Raw genomic sequence first — 17,814 nt, 5'->3', positions numbered from 1 at the left:
TAAATAGTGTTATATTATCCCTTTACCAGACAAAGGATGATATGCCACCCATATTAATATATCGTTTACCATAGTCAGGTTTTAGCTCCAAATCTCCTATAAAGCATTATATCGATCCCGGAAAATTTTATTTTACATCTTCATTAACAACACGCTTCTAAATCCAATTCAGATATTTATTGATAAAATGTTGTATTTTATTATTATTTAAACTTTATTGCACAATATAACAAATAAAGTACAAATGGCGAACTTAATGCCTAAAGGCATTCTCTACCAGTCAACCATCAGGCTAAACAGAAACAGTAGTACGTGCAGGCATTAAACAAAAAAAAAACAGAATAAGTAACTTAAAACAAGCAAAATAGCGATAAATAATATATACTAACGGTTATAAACTTACATAAATATACTATAAATAAATATACATATATATATATATATATATTAATGTATGTACCCAGTGCAAAAAATACTATGACTACGAAGGACAATTAACCAGAGAGCTTGTCGAAAAAGTGCTTGCGCAACATACGCTTAAACGAGAGCTTGGTCTGAGCCTGTCTGATGTTGATTTTACATGTCATTTTACAGTATATATGTATATAATAAACAAAATAAATTATTACTAATTAAATCCGTTTTATATACCTTTTACATACTTTTTTTAGTCACTTTTATACAGGTACCTGATCAAAGAATATAATACTCACTAGGAGTACCTGATTATTTTGTGTAGTTGGGTTGGCCACTAATATTGACAAAGTCCTCTATTTTATAGCACAATTAAATACGTTCATTTGGCAGTCGTTTGAATTCACTTGACCTGTACTTTCTGTGGTTTATGACGAAAACCGAACACGAATTAATTTTAGAGAAATAATAGCACAAATTTTTGATATTTTGTAGATTTTGAGTGTTGTAAAATTAACTAATCTCATACTTCGCTAAATATTCATACATTTTTTTAAATGACCAGAATTTCGATGTGGGAGGATACTATCCCATTATCTTGTAAAAGTTTGACTGTGTGGGAACTATTCTGCCTATAGCCCGGTTAGTTGTCGAATCTTAAAATTTGCGTAGTCTTAAAATTTCCCTTTAAAGACTTAGCCTCTTAGGAGATTTAGAGTTAAAAACTGACTATGGTTAATTATATATTATGTGGGTGGAATATCACCCGCTGCCTGGTAAATAATACATTTTTTTTAATAACACGTCGGCGGCAATCAGACATACAGCCCGCCTGATGGTAAGCAGTCACCGTAGCCTATAGACGCCTGCAACATCAGATATATAATACCATGCGCGTTGCCGACCCTTTAAAAACCTGTACACTCCTTTTTTGGAGAACCATACATACCATACAATTACACTAAATTGACTGAAATTATCAGACTGTAAATACATTTTGTACAAGACGTTCGTTAGCAAATCTATATTAATTACTTAATAAAACGCTTGTTCTTCGCGGGCTGGTAAATTGTTAACCCTTTGCGTTCCAATGATCTAAATTTGCCAAGCATAAAACGACCTTGAAGTTTTAAATTTAAAATAGAATTTAGATTATCTTTGCTCATCCACTGTGTGTAATATAAAACCAAGAAACGATTTATATACTATTGCTAAATCTAAAAGTTCAAATTCACCAGCGAACTTGTAGCGGACGCTCAAGTATCTGCCTAATCGCTTTACGTTCATTATTATTGCAAAATTCACAATGCATTACATATACCTAAACACAATTTCATATGATAAACCAACTACTCACACAACCATAATTATTCTCTATTTTGTTTGATTTGCGCTCCAAAACATCGACAATGGTCCCAAGCTATTAATAATGTAAATTAACATAGGACTTGAAGGCACGAGCACTTGTGCTACGAATTAAATGTATAAACACAACACGAAAATACGTATTTACTTAAACCGTTTTAATCTTTTGAACGCCAACCAGCTTACGAAATCGTTTTAATATACCTTCAATACTTAATTCAACATGGCTTTCAAAAAGTTGTTAATAGTGAGGTGTAAAGTGTAAGAAAGATAGCACTATACAGTGTTTTATGGTAACGGACGGACCCTTAGACTGACAAAGATGTCAACTGAGTCGTGCAGATACAGCCCAATATCAACCTTCGTGCATTCCGACAAGGTTCACGAGGCGTGGCGTTCAAAGGGTTAAAAGTCAACTTTTGGCAGCCTGAGTTAGCGAATAATGTACGGGGCCGTACAGCGACATCTACCGCTGTCTAATTTGATATATTTCCACGATTATTTCTCAGGCTTTACACCTCTGGATCTAAATCAACGCCCAGTATCTTTTCTATTTCTAAAATTAGGGTTGTCACCGCCCGCATGGACGTCATACTCTTTAGAGCTGGCTTGGTACTTCACGAGCTTGTCGTCGGCAGCCCTCACACGTTCTTGGAGTATTTCCACGGTTCTAGTTAGAAGCTTGATTTCTTCCTGCAGAGGATAGACTTGCATGTTCATCTGCATCAGCTCCTTTTCGTGAGCCAGTTGAAGGGTGTGAAGCTACGAAAAAATACTTATTAATTTCGATATTAACCCTAGAATGCTTGCGCCGAGTATTTTGCCGCACGTGGTGAAAATCTGAATTATTTGAACACATTTATTTAGGTATTTTTTTGTACTAGGTGTAAAACGGTAATACAAGTTAATTTAGCCCATAAAAATGATTGATTACAAAATTAGTAATACAAACTGACAAAACAACAACAAAATGCTCCCCAGGTGAGCACCCGCGTTTCACGGAAAGGCGAGGCGAGACTAGAGTTAAGAGGCGATAAAACAATAGGTACACTCACGGACTTCTGCTTGTCACCATTAATTTAAAAATATCAAAAATTTATTATATGAGAAATTACTTAGCTAGTTCTCTGCCAGTGGCTCAGACAATTGTGGTTGGTGCAACTGGCCTTTAATATGGTGCAACTCGATGCAATAAGTAGATATTCATTTTATAAGTGATGAACTGATGATAGGCAATTAAGTTTAATTATTACTTGCTACCTAAACTTAATGTTCCTGGGCCTATAATCTTAAAATGGATTAGGGGATATTGATAGTAAAATTTCTAGCATTTACCTCTCACCTATGTTCACTGAATAGGTCATGAATATGTATACATTTAACCCATTGAAATAAGGCACAAATATATATATTTAAGACCCTAACTGACCTACGTTGTTACAACGACGAGGCGTAAACTTTCAAGTAGGTATAGGCCCGCTAGTCCTAAACATAACAGGGGCGTCAATAATAGTAATTCCTTCCTTATATGTATGGATGGACGCTGTGAGGTAGGGCCTGATAATCATTTGTACTTACATCCTGAATTCTTTTCTTCTTAAGCAGTATGAACTCCTCATTTGTCCGTTTGAGCGAGTCAAGCAAGCTGCTTCTTTCTTGCATCAGCACTTCTTGATGTTTCTTACTCTCTGACAATTCGGCTTCCATCTCTGAGGTCACTTTGACTAGAATGTTCTCGGCTGATTTGGCGCTTGGTCGATAGCCCGGTTTCTTTTGAGGATTCAAATGTAGCAACACTGGAATAAAATTGCTCCTATTATATTTTCTTATGCATCCATTGGCGGTAAAAAGGTAAAAGTTGTTATATGAAAAGAAATTTTAAGTAAAGTGATATATAGGTAAAACAAAAAAAAGATTAGAAGAGTAAAGAGGAATATACCTTTGGTATCTTGGCCTTATATTAAAATGAAACAATAGTTAGGACGGGAAAGGCCAATTTGTCAAAGGTGAAAAGTCTATGTAAATACGATATGAAATATTAGAAATATACTTAACTAAAAATATTATACAAGTAAAAAAAAATTAATACACACCTTCTTTTTCCTTTTGTAGGCTACGTAAATTCTTCCTCAGTTCTTCAGTTTCTCGGTTAATTTTGGCAATAGTTCGTTGTTTGGCAGTCAGTTCCGCCTGCAGACCCTTTATAGTAGCACACAGATAACTATCTTCTTTCAGTCTGTTTATAAGAAGCGCCGAATTTTGCGTCATCCTGCTCACGGCCACGGCAGAAGACGCCCTGTCAGGTTTCAGAACCGTCTGCGTACTTACAGAGTGCTGACCCCTTGGTACAGTTTGGGAAGCTGTATCCACCAAATTAAGCTTATTCAATTTATTTTTCAATTCAGTGTTTACTTTTCGATCTTCCATTAACTGACGTTCCACGTCTATTATGTGGCTCTCATACTTTTGTTTCATGTCACCAAACTTTTCTTGGAGGGTCAGCAGAATTCCTTGGAAATGGGTCTCTTTGTCTTTTAGTTCTTGTTCCAAACGCGCGATACGTTCTTCTAATAACTTTTTCTTATTGTCCTCGACAGTTGACGATTTTGCAGCAACTGAAAAAAGTCATAATATCATGGGTTCAATCAAACCTACGTTGTGCTGACCAGAAAAAATAGTTTTCGAAAAAAAAAACTAAAAGATAACTAAAAATTCTTAATAGACAAGAGGTTAATCTAGAAAATTTACCTAAACATTTAGAAACCCAAGAGATTACTTTAGCCTATACTACAATATGTCTCTCGCGCAATTAGCTGAGGAGGAAGGAGAAATAGCATAGACCAAATCCGAGACGGGAGCCGGGAGAAATTGCGATGACAATTAGTCGATATTATTTTTTGTAAGTAATCTTTTTAATACTCGTACTTACCTATTAACGCTGAAACAGAGTCCGGATGTTTCCTCCTCAAAATCATTTCCATTTCCTTGACTTGCCTCTGCAAATCTTGAGTGATAGTAGAGTCCTTGTCGCGTTGTATCGCTAAATTCTTCCTCTCATTACGTTCCTTCTGCAGTTCCGCCATTAATTTACTCTCATTTTGTCTCACCGCTTTCAGTTCGGCGTTTCTATTCTCATATTCCTTCCCTAGGCGTCCGATAAACTTTTCACATTCGACCAACTTGAGATCAGCAACATGTTTCTCTTCGTTGACTTTTTCTAATTGCTTTCTCAAAACTTTATTGTCGTCTGTCAATTGTACGTTAGCAAGCTCTAGACTTTTGGCTCTTTCATTGGTGTCTTTTAATTCTTCAATCAGCGGCTCGTGTTTGCAAGTTACGGCACGTTTTGGTGAATTTGTGACAAACCTGGCGACTTTCGCAGACTCTCTTTTCTTGGAATCGATGACACCGGCTGAATAAGGTCTCGCTTTGGCTTTACGTCGTGCTTCGGTTTCTTTACTACTCTGCTTAATCACCTGTAAGTGTAAGGTAACCACAATGAATTATGAATTGTGAATAGGTAGGTGCCTGAACCAATTGATGCGTACCTACTGCAAAAAATAAAGGTTTTGTCACTTTTGAACCTTTGTCATAAGTATAAAAACCCGAGTTTGTTTTCGTTAATTACCTATTTTTAATACAATTCGTTAGATTCTATATAAAACAGTATTGCACGTAACCACAAACTCAAGTAACTCGACCGATCTTGCCCTTACATACTTATTTACCTACAAATTAACCAATACTATCACAACTGTTAACCTAATAAGGTAAATTGACGTGTGTAAAGAAATCCCATTTGGAATAAATCGATTGATGAATCACTACTATATACCTACATAAATACACCGTGTTTTCTTTTCGTTAATTTCAAGGATGTATTCCTAAGCTTAAATAAAGTAACTTTCCCAAAGACACCGGTATTCTAATTAACTCCATTTCGGAGATAATCAATTTTTTTTAATGATAAGGCCCTTACGAGCGTGTACACTTGCCTTAGGGTCTGTTTACATATTGATTAGTGTTTTGTACGAGTTGATACATTTGCTACTAAACATAAGTAGGTACTTACTATCTCGGAGTTTTCAATTGTTTAGTTGAATTAAATGTAATGCCCGTGTTACAACAACGCTAAATATATATAGGTACAACATTTAATTACATTTTATAAAAATACAAAATATTTTTTTTAACTAACTATGCCATTTAGTTTCCTTAAACGTACCCATACCCCGAAGTTAACGGAATTCAATAAAAACACGGTGTACAAACTAAAAAAGTAGGTAGGTAAGCCAAGCACTTGAAACCTAGGTAACAACATCATTTTACCGTATCATGAACTCTATTTGGAGCAAAACTGTTTTTCTATCAAGTTTCTTCTAATATTAAAATACGAAAAAGAAGATAAACCCGTTCGAGAGGAAGATTGTCAACAGTGTTAAATAACTGCAACTGGAGGCAATGACCGAGCGGCACCTTATTATGGTGTTGTCATTCTGGTTCCGAAATGAACATTAACATCGGAAAATTATTCGATATTAGGTAAGGATCAGGTAAAAAATTACAAGAAAATATAAGCGTAACGAAACTATAGGTATATTTAAGACTGATTTGCCTATGTATAGCTGTCATACTTAAAATACATACTTAAAATAATAAGTAATTAAATAAATTTTTGACAAAAATTTCATTTTTGGATAAGCATTTATCGCCGACTGTACTTTTTTTCCACAACTAACACTGATCAAGACAATTCTAAAAACCCCTAACACAATTAGTTTGCGTTGTTTTATCACAGAGTTCCTAGGCCACTCCTGTCTCATCAGATCAGCTCGATGGTACCATAATATTGCATTGTCACCCGACTTACATATGTATGCAAATTTCCAACTTCATTGGAAATCAGGAAGTGGGTCAAATTTAACTTGCAAGATTTGACCCGTACAAACATAGTTACATACGTTTTATATAGTACATTGCAGGTTAAATAAAAACTTGTCAAATAAACAAAACGCCTAATCTTATTTTGTGGTAATTTTCATTTCACGTAATTTCTTTTAAGGAAGGAAGCTGAATGGCAGACACTCTACACCCCAAATGTTATTAAATAACCACTCACATGCTTTTGGTAGTTACCAGCTGTCACCCTTATTTAATTAGGGTTCCGTAGCCAAATGGCAAAAAACGGAACCCTTATAGATTCGTCATGTTCGTCTGTCTGCGTCCGATTATGTCACCGCCACTTTTTTCCGAAACTATAAGAGCTATATATACTGTTCAAACTTGGTAAGTAGATGTATTATATGAACCGCATTAGGATTTTTACACAAAAATAGAAAAATAACAATAAATTTTGGGGGTTCCCCATACTTAGAACTGAAACTCAAAAAATCCTTTTTCATCAAACCCATACGTGTGGGGTATCTATGGATAGGTCTTTAAAAAATGATATTGAGGTTTCTAATATCATTTTTTTCTAAACTGAATAGTTTGCGCGAGAGATACTTCCAAAGTGGTAAAATGTGTCCCCCCCCCCCCCCCGTAACTTCTATGAAAAATCTAAAAAAAATATATGATATAAGTACACTGCCATGCAAACTTCCACCGAAAATTGGTTTGAACGAGATCTAGTAAGTAGTTTTTTTTTAATAAGTCATAAAATTTAAAACATTTTTTTTCATCAAACCCATACGTGTGGGGTATCTATGGATAGGTCTTCAAAAATGATATTTAGGTTTCTAATATAATTTTTTTCTAAACTGAATAGTTTGCGCGAGAGACACTTCCAAAGTGTCCGGGGAGACACAATTTTTTTCACTTTGGAAGTGTCCCTGGAACTTCTAAAATATCAAAATGAAAAATCTAAAAAAAATGTATGATATACATTACCATGCAAACTTCCACCGAAAATTGGTTTGAACGAGATGTAGTAAGTAGTTTTTATTTTATACGTCATAAAATTAAAAAAAAATTTTTTTTTCATCAAATCCATCCGTGTGGGGTATCTATGGATAGATCTTCAAAAATGAATTACTATGCAAACTTCCACCGAAAATTGGTTTGAACGAGATCTAGTAAGTAGTTTTTTTTAATACGTCATAAATGGTACGGAACCCTTCATGGGGAGTCCGACTCGCACTTGGCCGCTTTTTTATAATAATAGAAGTCACTGAAAAATATCAAGCACGTGAGTAATATTCAGTTAGTAGAAAAAAACATTATTGAAAGGTAAACAAATTAGTTAATATATGCCGATATCTTTTCCACTGAAACGTCTACGTTTCTAACATACCAGGTCTGGTACCTATTATTATTATCCGAACTTTGTCTCTAGAAATTCTCTACATTAGGTAAAAACATCCAGTGCTAAACTGGGGAATATCGAAAAAGTTCTTTATTTTGAAATTGCCAAGTCTGTGGGAACTGCCACCTTGCAAATGAGCTTAGCATCTTAAAGCTTGACCAGTAATATATGATCACGCGCCATATTGCGGCATTTCAATGGAACTGTTTTTTTAATACTAAACTGAAATGTCACCCTGTACATAAGAATAACAGTGCCCTCTTGACAATGATCATATATTTCTGGTCGGGCTTTAATTACAAATAAGGTTACATGTAGAATCACTAGAAAATTGACTACTCCCAAATACACCACGCACTTTGAATAACAATGATCCCGAAACCACTTGATATTGAAAAGCCTCCTGAGTTCGATGCCGCGGACGCCGGCGCAAGCGGTCACTGCCAAGAGCCAGTATTGTCAGTAGCCATGGAGTCGTGGACCGTGCTGGTTGTGCTCTTGGCAGCCTCTGGGGTGCTGGGCACTCCGTTTATCAACAAACTTGCTCCGGAACAAGGTAATAAATTTTATGTAATAGGTATCAAATGAGAAAAGGAAATGCTTAAATAACTGTTTAAGACAATTTTATCTGTCTGTCCCGAACTTTGCAATAAGGCACTTATCTAACTTAAACCCGGTTTTACATAATTTTTGGGACGAAGCTTTTATAGTTAAGTAAATCGTCATAATATTTTGAAATTTTAGCTGGACGCAACGCTCCCATGTCTAAAAAATATTATATCAATCCAATACTTCATTTTGCGTAGATTTTGTTATATTTCACAATATACAACATGCCAATTGCCAATGATCGGTTAAGTGAATCTACAATTAAATTAATACCACAGGAATAAAATAAATATCAACATAGTTAATCGCACATCGTACACGTCGTTCATTATTCCAACTTAGACCAATCATCCAATCTATTCTTTAGTCAATTAAATTCTCATTTATTTATCGCCCGTTTTAACTCAAATGCTCTTCATTTTAAATCATCATTTTATTTAACAACATTACATATAATGGGCACCGCGGATCCCAGGTTATCCCAATAAGACTTTTTTCAAGCGACGAAAGAACTGCCAAGGAGCATCAAAACATAATTTAGGTCATCTGTAAGACAAAAAGAAGATTCTCCCCCGTCCGAAACCCAATAAAAGGCACTAGCTTAAGCGAAACAATAAAAAAAATTAGTTGTAGCCCCTCAATAAATCAAAGGTAAAAGTGGCTGCCGGCTCGAATATCAATGTTGTTCTTTGATACGGTATCAATTGCGAGCGCCCGTGGCCGGCATACTAATTAACACCACTAGTACAATATTCAAATGTAGCCTTTACCTGTGACATGTTTAATGACTTTCTCCGTGCTTTTCGACAGTTGACTACCTCATATAGACTCCGCGTTAGGTTTAGGTCAAATTCATTCACCTTGGAACGCGGGAACCACATATTTACTACACAGGCTACGCCAAGAACAAACTAGCTACAACTGTAGTGACCCTGTCAAAAGCATACTCTAATAGGTTTAAATAAGATATGTCTATTAGATTATGCACGTAAAGTAGGTAATTAAAATGCGGCATATATTTAGTACCGAAATTTAACAAAACTAAAACTATTAGGGGTTGTAAAACTATTAGAGGGTGGATAGCCTTGGCGCGTTGTTCTGTTCTATTCTACTATTGATGCTGACTGTAATTATTCAGTTGCATCCTATACTGCCTGTATATATTATCCTACATAGTTACATACGTTTACGCCCACAAATTAGTACTATACTTCGTTTTTTAGGGTTCCGTATTTAGCATTAGAAAAAGGGTCAATCTTGACGACGACGTGTCGTTAAAAAATAGTAACTATTACTTACGACAAGAGAATGTAAATTATCATAATAATGCCATATAATTGTTACATATTTGCTGTGACTTTAAAAGAGTTTTTCAATAAGAAGACACTTCACGATTGTATACACTTTTTGTAATGCAAAAAAACGAAGTATTGATACACGCCTTTTCTGATTCCTAATTTACATGCAAAAATACATAAAAGTGGTCACACATAAAATGAGAAATCGCGATCTCTTATTTCATGAAATACTAGAAATACATTTACCGCTGGGTACCTAATAAAATAATGCGCGGTTAGCGCGAGTCTTATACATATGCAACATCGAGGGCGAGAGATCTGTGCGTTTCCACTGGTCACCCGATCTTGTCCTAACGGTTAAGACAAGATCGGGAACTTGATTTTGTTACAGCTACCGGAATTGGTTTAGATTTCGCTCACGTATCAAGGCAAGTCCAGAATCACTGAACTCGGCCGGGGTTTTAATGTGTTAGTTCCTTCCGGGTGTTTGAGTTAAAGATAACAACACAATCTGAATTGGCATAGGTCTTGCAGGTTTTATATCACAATCATTGAGTGTTTCTTTCATAACAATATGAAAGAATCTACAACGAAAAAAAATACTGATGCAAATGATTTTATATTTACGATTTAGTGTTACTTACGTCTTTTTTACAATATGTCATTAAAAATTAAAACTAAAATAATTGAATCAATACAAAATAACGTACAATCTTCAAAATATTAGTCTCCTTTAGCTTTGACGCACAAACACAAACTTGTTAAATTTATGAAAGATAAAAATACCGCCGCAGTAATAAAAGATTTCAACGTATTTTTGGGAGAAAATTACTCCAAAAAAATCTTTGCCGATGTATTTTTGGGCTACCCTGTCATTTTGCATAAATAAAGTAAGTGCATGAATACATCCTTCACATCTCGAAAACTAAACAATTTCTTTGATTTTTAGAATTCCCGGCTAAAAACACTGTTCGCCAGCCATCTAACATAGATGCTTCAACTGATCAACCCGAACCATCTGCATCAGAATTAACAAGCACCCTAACTGACGCTGAAAGCTCCATAGTTGGCATAGATGAAGAAACACCGATAAAACCTGAAACTGAACCTGCAGCACCAGAACCACATATTAAACCGGATTCTGTAAACCCCATAGAAGAAAAATCTGACTCAGATGACTCTGCTAATGAAGTTTCTATCAAATCTGATTTAGAAAACTCAGTCGTAACTGAACCTGCACAAACAGGGCCTCAAGAACCTGAAGCTGCACCCACAGAAACAGACCCCGTAGATCCGATTATAGAAGAAGAACCAGGTGTTTTAATACCCAAGATAGGTGATCTTTCAAAAAATGAGGTGAAAGTTGACTATTCCGGAGCTCAGGTGTGGAAAATCAGCACAAACAGGACTGGAGTTCGTGCAGTTATAACGAGACTGAGACGTAGAAACCGTAAGCTTTCGTGTTTAAAGTTCGTCAAGTTGAAAATTGCATGAAGTCTAAGTAATTTAATTTGTGCCAATTAACACAACATAACATGTTTAAATTTAAAGTCAAGATTTAATGTAATGTAAGGTACATAAAACAATTTGCAACGGCGCAATAAATCTTTTTAACGACCTTTTGTATAATTGCAGTTGTCTCGACATGGGGAGGTGATCACTCGTCCGCCGACATACTTGTTAGGCACGACGCTATAGAAAACGTGACGAGGATTTTCAAGCGGGAAAACATTTCGTATGACGTCATCATTGAGGATTTACAGAAGAGAATCGATGAAGAAAACCCGCCTCTTAGCCCTGAGGAGATGGAACTTCATGATAGAAGAGGTATATATTTTGCTAACCATTATTTTCCATAGAACATGTCACGCGAAACTAAAATTATACCTTCACAATTATAACTGTCATATCAGAAAATTGATTAATTGAACTTAGCAGCTTTGCCTAAATAATCGGAGATTTCACCCATTAGCTGAAAACTACTTCTTAATTTCGCCGGGAACCATACAATAACAATATTCGACGGGTCCATATCGTTCTGTTGCAGCTAGAGCTTACACTTTTTGGCGTTACAGGGCCTCCCATCGCCGAATAGGTTTAGTGGGTGCCTACATGGGGTATAATTCTCTTAATCTACACATGGAATTTTGGCCGGAAGCCCATTGGGGTTCGTTGCTATTAGGCACAACTGCACGATTCAGCTAGCACGATCACGAGTCACATCGAGTGCTTATTTTCAAAGCCATCTTATTCGATCGTTTAGTTGCAAAAATAGCTTTACGCTATGAAAAATAAAGACGTGTTGTATAAATGATTAACATCGGATAAGATAAAGGAGATAATCACTTGATATATAGATAATAAGGCTCGAGCTACTGTGTCTAAACACCTAAAAACATTGCCTGCGGTTGCATGTTCTGTTCCACTGACCCAATTGTGTCCGGCAAGTCATGACTTTGTAACTAACTGCAAGTGTGATAGGGCTCGTTTGACACTTTTAAGAATATGATAAAGGATTTTGAAACTAGGTTTTTGTTTTCAGGACATCGCATGACCTGGAAACAGTATCACAGGCTGGAGGATATACACGGATTTATGGAATATCTAGCAAAAACGTATCCGACTCTTATTAGTACGAAGTCAATCGGAAAATCGCATGAAGGTCGCGATTTGAAGGTATTCCTACTTTCCTACTTATCTCGAATATTGCGAAATGAAATGAATGAATGGTGCCAGTAGGTACTCGGGTCCGAGATCTTAATCTTGCGAGTCAGTAATGGTCCCTCTAGTCTTAGTATCTACGTCGCCGACTAATAATGAGAGTGTTACTGACGGGTCACTTTGTATGGAAATGTCCTAACAAATGCCAAACCTGTTACTCTAGAGTGATGATTATATTTCTAGGTTTTGAGAATATCCGATGGCAAGACAACAAACAAAGCGGTGTTCATCGACGGAGGCATCCACGCCCGGGAGTGGATCAGTCCAGCGACCGTTACCTACTTTATCAACCAATTCGCGGAGAACTTCGACGAGGAGTCCGACGACATCAAAAATACGGACTGGTAAAAAAATAAAATATTCCAGACTGATACTATACGATTTATAAACGAACACATGCAATAGTCGGTCATCTTCAACTTTGCCGTGCAGCAATATAGTTCGGATATTAGGAATTTAGGATACCTAACATACATAGGGTTACATGCGTTGTATCCACAGATGTGCATCATAGTACGAGTATAGGAGACCTTGTCTCGTTCCAATAAAGCTAACAAATATATGGTCATGTAACTATGTCATCTATAGTATTTTTTTTATTTGTCATTAATAAGGCAGCAGAGAAGACGAGGGCTTTCATGGAAAAAACTAAGCGACAGGTATATTGAGACATAGTTTTAAAAATAATCTATCATAGGGCTGCGTAGATCTTTTCCATCTCACCACTTTATTGACAAGAAAGTTATCGTGTAGACTCTATCCTTGGCCATGTAACTTGCGGTGTTTTCTGATTTGCATACATTATACGGCAGAAAGGTAGAACGCACGCGGGCGTTAACATAAACGGCTATCTAGATATAGTATAGTAACGCCTTCAAACTAGGCTTTTTTCCCCTTTAGTTCCCCTTTCTCCTACAATACACTACATTAACGACTATATTATTTTTCCAGGTATTTCTTGCCCGTGGTGAACCCTGATGGCTATGAGTATACGCACACAACTGACCGGCTATGGCGAAAAAACAGGAAACCGAGCAACCTGGCCAGAGTGTGCTCGGGGACAGATCTCAACAGGAACTTCGGGTACCTACTAAATCTAATCTAAAACGTTAATGATATATATGTTTTCACAGAGTAAAGGCAAAAGCCACTGTGATGCATGCTACACACAAATTAAAATATATACATGATTTTATTGGAACATATAGAACGTCAGCGTGGCGTCCTACATACAATATCGACTACAATTTAATATCTATTCTAAATTACAGATACCGATGGGGAGGCAAAGGCGCTTCCAGTAATCCTTGCAGCGAAACCTTCCGTGGCAGAACCGCATTCTCTGAACCGGAATCTAAGGCTCTCGCTGTGAGTACCCATTCATCAACTAGGATTTTAGGCCGAACCAAACCAATGCGTAATGCAGCACTACTCCGGCCGTTCTCATTTACTTTACATTCGATCTTTTTTATACCTAAGACATACATATAGGTATGTAAAAGAATACTGCTTACACTTAGTGGGCCATAACTTTGTAACTTAAATTATATAAAACAAAGTTTTATTCTATTAATTCTAACTCCCCCGTCACATATTAGGTCTTAAAGTGTTGAGAACATGCTTTTCTACTTATCTATACGTGATCGACATTCTACTATACAAATAGATGCGGTTAACATTAAGAAAGGGAGGCATATCTTTGGCCCTGTTCTGAATCCTCATCAAGGGAGACAGGCCAATTACGACGTTAAACGTCTACTGCTTGACAAAACCCTCTCCTAAAGATAAAAGACTATTGTCCCCTGCTCTCATCTCATGCACCGGTTCCCTGTGATCTTTCAGTTCACCTTGTTGGGGGCCTTCCCACCCTGGGTTTTTTTTACGTGGATGCCACTCAAGAACCCCCATTAAGATAAAGAAATATCCAAGTTTTCCTACTTGAAAAGATAACAGCTGATAAATATCTACCGCGTTTGAAGCGAATACTTTCCTATAAAAGCATATTTAAGTTAATTGGAATGTGCATGTCTTTTTCAAAGATCATTATTTATGCACTATACTTGAAACGATAAGATAACAGGTAACAGGGCTATAACCGCGAAAATCGAAGTTAGTCAATTGCGGGCATTTTTCTCTGTCACCCTAATTTCGTCTTAGTGAGAGTAAAAGAAAAAGATCCCCGCAATTTGCGAATTTCGATTTTCGCGGTAGGCCCCCAGATCATTTTTAGGGTTCCGTACCCAAAGGGTCAAACGGGACCCAATTACTGAGACTCTGCTGTCCGTCCGTCCGTCCGTCCGTCTGTCACCAGGCTGTATCTCATGAACCGTGATAGTTAGCCAGTTGAAATTTCTACAGATTATGTATTTCTGTTGCCGCTATAACAAGAAATACTATAAACAGAATAAAATGAATATTTTTTCCCAATCTCGAGGTTCTCATCCAATCACCGAAGTTAAGCAACGTCGGGCGGGGTCAATACTTGGATGGGTGACCGTTTTTTTATAAATAATGGTACGGAACCCTTCCTGTGCGAGTCCGACTCGCACTTAGCCGGTTTTTAATAATTACAAGTAGTGGCGTGTCCAATTACTGGATCATATACATACTTCCTTGAGTTAAATCCTACCCGTATGTGGGAAGTCTATAAATTTCCTGCATCTGACAATCATATCTTATTTTGAATAGACCTTATTCTACGAGTAAGATGTGTTCTTAAAAATGTGACAAAGAAAAATTTAATCTAAATGTAATGTAATTTAATGTCTATATATTGTTTTAATTATTGTATAAATAAAATTTCGCGACTTACACCTGTAAAAATAAACTATATTTAATGTACTTAATGTAATATTTGGTATAATTTGAATCTTATAAGATAGATATAGGACCTACAGATGATATCATCCTATGCATCGACAATCCCTGAGCTGTAATGTAAGTATTTTTATGAATTATACAGATTACTTTTATTAAATTTGTGTAGTAGCCCGGAATAGAATAGGTTCTCTAAAATTATTTTTACCCTTCTATTAGTAGTTAATGTTCTAAGTATGTTTGTCAGTGTCATGTGTTCTTGTTCCATTGTTGCTAAAATTGATTAACAATTACTTATTAGGGCCGGTAACACTGGTTTGTGCGTGAGGAAATTGCCTCGCACGTACGTGCGCTCGCTCGCTCTGTGTGCACCCAGTTAATGATAAAATAAAACTTTCTTTCATCAGGATTTCATTAAAAGCAGTGGTGCCAACTTCTCAGCATACCTGACATACCACAGCTACGGTCAATACTTGCTGTACCCCTGGGGCTATGACAATGTGGTGCCACCAGACTACAAGGACCTTGATGAAGTTGGCAAGACCATTGCTAAGGTAATTATTATGGAGTAATAAAACATAAGATTATGTTATGTTATATCAGTATACATATGTAGAAGTACCTAAATTATGTTACTTCTAAAAACTTACTCCCATAAAATTTCCAAAAACTTTTATATGAGCACTCAGAAATATTACAAGAAATTAAGGAAATTTCCATTTTGAATATGGAATGGTTTGTACCCAATATAACAATATATGAAGTTCTTGTAATTTTTCCATCTAAAATAGTTTACAGTTTCAAAAAACTTTTTGTAGCGCAGGTGTTTCTACTGCCCAAAACATGAAAATGTAAATATTTAAATTCAATCTGAGTAGTAGAGTCTGTGTAGCAATAGAAGAGTCATGGAATATATGGGCTTCCTTACATTCCACAATTCATCTCTTTCCGCACAGACTCTAGCTGTGATACTTTTCACTACTTTATATTAATATTACAAAACTATTATCAGGCTATTGAAGAAACCCGTGGCTCCAAATACTCTGTAGGATCATCCAGTGGTCTCCTGTACCCAGCCTCTGGGGGCTCAGATGACTGGGCTAAGGCTCAGGGCATTAAGTACAGTTACACTATTGAACTGAGTGACACAGGACGCTACGGCTTCATCCTGCCCACATCTTACATAGATCCCGTGGCAAAGGAGTCTTTGGCAGGACTTCGGGCACTCATGAAGATCATTCATCATGGTTAATGTTGCATTTAACAAAATAAGAATTAACTCATATTTAAGTACAGATGAAACATGCCATAGAAAATAAGAAAATCTTTTCTATAAAAGCCAATTTTTACAAGCTGGCTCATCTAAAAGACAAATCTATTGTACAACATACATTAGACAGTATTTAAGTATTTATTTTAAATTATTAGATATAAGTGAAAGTGATTTCTATGAATTATTAAATAAAGAGATTAAAAAAATAAAAAGTGTAAGTGAATAAAAAATATTACCTTGTGCACAGGAGTTTTATTTTCAATCTTGTTTTCATTATCTGCTGGTTTTGTAACTTTAATTTCTGGTACTTTATTGTTACTTGTTTCTGGCGCTATGTTTAGAACAGATGCTATGGGACTACTTTTCAATAAGTTCTCTGTTTCAAATGCAATATCTTCCGCTCTCTTGAGTATCACATCAACATCGTCTGTTTCACCAGCTAGTAGACTGTTGTTGTTGCCACCAGAAAGCTTGTTAATTTCAGTCAATATCATCTTGATCTCTTCGTCACTGTCTTTAAAGTTCTCACAAGATTGTTCATTTTGTAGAAACTCTTTAGTAGACAAACTATTGTCGTTAGAATTACTAGTGTAATCTCGCACGGAGACAGAACTCTGTGCCATTATGTCTAATTGAAGCGTAGTTGGTCGAAGAGTTGTCTAAAATAGTTTAATTGCTTACAATAAGGATAAGGCCACTGTTTAGGGAAATCCATATACATATAACATATAACAAACATCTCAAACGATTGTTGCTAAGCAACCATTTTTTTTTATCACATCAGTAGGTTTTTTATTGAATCAGCAGCGACAAGTGTTTCAGTTTTAATAAAATGATATTTGTATACATTATGAAATTTTATGGTATTAGGAATTGCATAAGCATCTTTTGATTAGATTAAACAACTAAAATTGTTTTATTTTAACAGATTGCATTTATTTACATAAATAAATGTAACTAAAACTTTTAAAATAATTGCCATGAAGGGGCACTTATTTTGTGCTCAAATAAAA

The 17,814-nt window shown here is 36.0% G+C and overlaps 2 protein-coding genes across 3 annotated transcripts in view; one reads left to right on the top strand and one right to left on the bottom strand.

The window, feature by feature from the left end:
* The window catches only part of LOC133526682 (carboxypeptidase B1-like), a 33,376-nt gene extending 16,333 nt beyond the window's left edge, over window positions 1–17,043 (top strand). The window contains exons 1-9 of one of the 2 annotated variants that reach the window (XM_061863387.1): window positions 8,438–8,639; window positions 10,940–11,440; window positions 11,626–11,817; window positions 12,533–12,666; window positions 12,895–13,055; window positions 13,663–13,794; window positions 13,983–14,079; window positions 15,936–16,082; window positions 16,541–17,043. In XM_061863387.1, coding sequence (XP_061719371.1) covers window positions 8,453–8,639; window positions 10,940–11,440; window positions 11,626–11,817; window positions 12,533–12,666; window positions 12,895–13,055; window positions 13,663–13,794; window positions 13,983–14,079; window positions 15,936–16,082; window positions 16,541–16,780 — 1,791 coding nt within the window. In that variant the 5' untranslated portion in view covers window positions 8,438–8,452 and the 3' untranslated portion in view covers window positions 16,781–17,043. Of the gene's footprint in view, window positions 1–8,437; window positions 8,640–10,939; window positions 11,441–11,625; window positions 11,818–12,532; window positions 12,667–12,894; window positions 13,056–13,662; window positions 13,795–13,982; window positions 14,080–15,935; window positions 16,083–16,540 lie in introns of those variants that run through there. The other variant, XM_061863389.1, reaches the window with a different exon arrangement.
* LOC133526681 (centrosomal protein of 162 kDa) lies at window positions 671–17,469 on the bottom strand. The gene is made up of 6 exons (XM_061863386.1): window positions 17,038–17,469; window positions 4,709–5,255; window positions 3,873–4,394; window positions 3,358–3,575; window positions 723–2,541; window positions 671–689 (listed from the first exon to the last, which is right to left on the bottom strand). Exons 1-5 carry the CDS (start codon window positions 17,422–17,424, stop codon window positions 2,311–2,313), a joined length of 1,905 nt encoding a protein of 634 aa, XP_061719370.1. The 5' UTR covers window positions 17,425–17,469; the 3' UTR covers window positions 671–689; window positions 723–2,310.
* Window positions 17,470–17,814: the final 345 nt, after the last annotated feature.

Source organism: Cydia pomonella, chromosome 16, assembly GCF_033807575.1.
Source record: "Cydia pomonella isolate Wapato2018A chromosome 16, ilCydPomo1, whole genome shotgun sequence".
NCBI lineage: Eukaryota > Metazoa > Arthropoda > Insecta > Lepidoptera > Tortricidae > Cydia > Cydia pomonella.
This window is presented reverse-complemented; position numbering and strand designations above follow the sequence as displayed.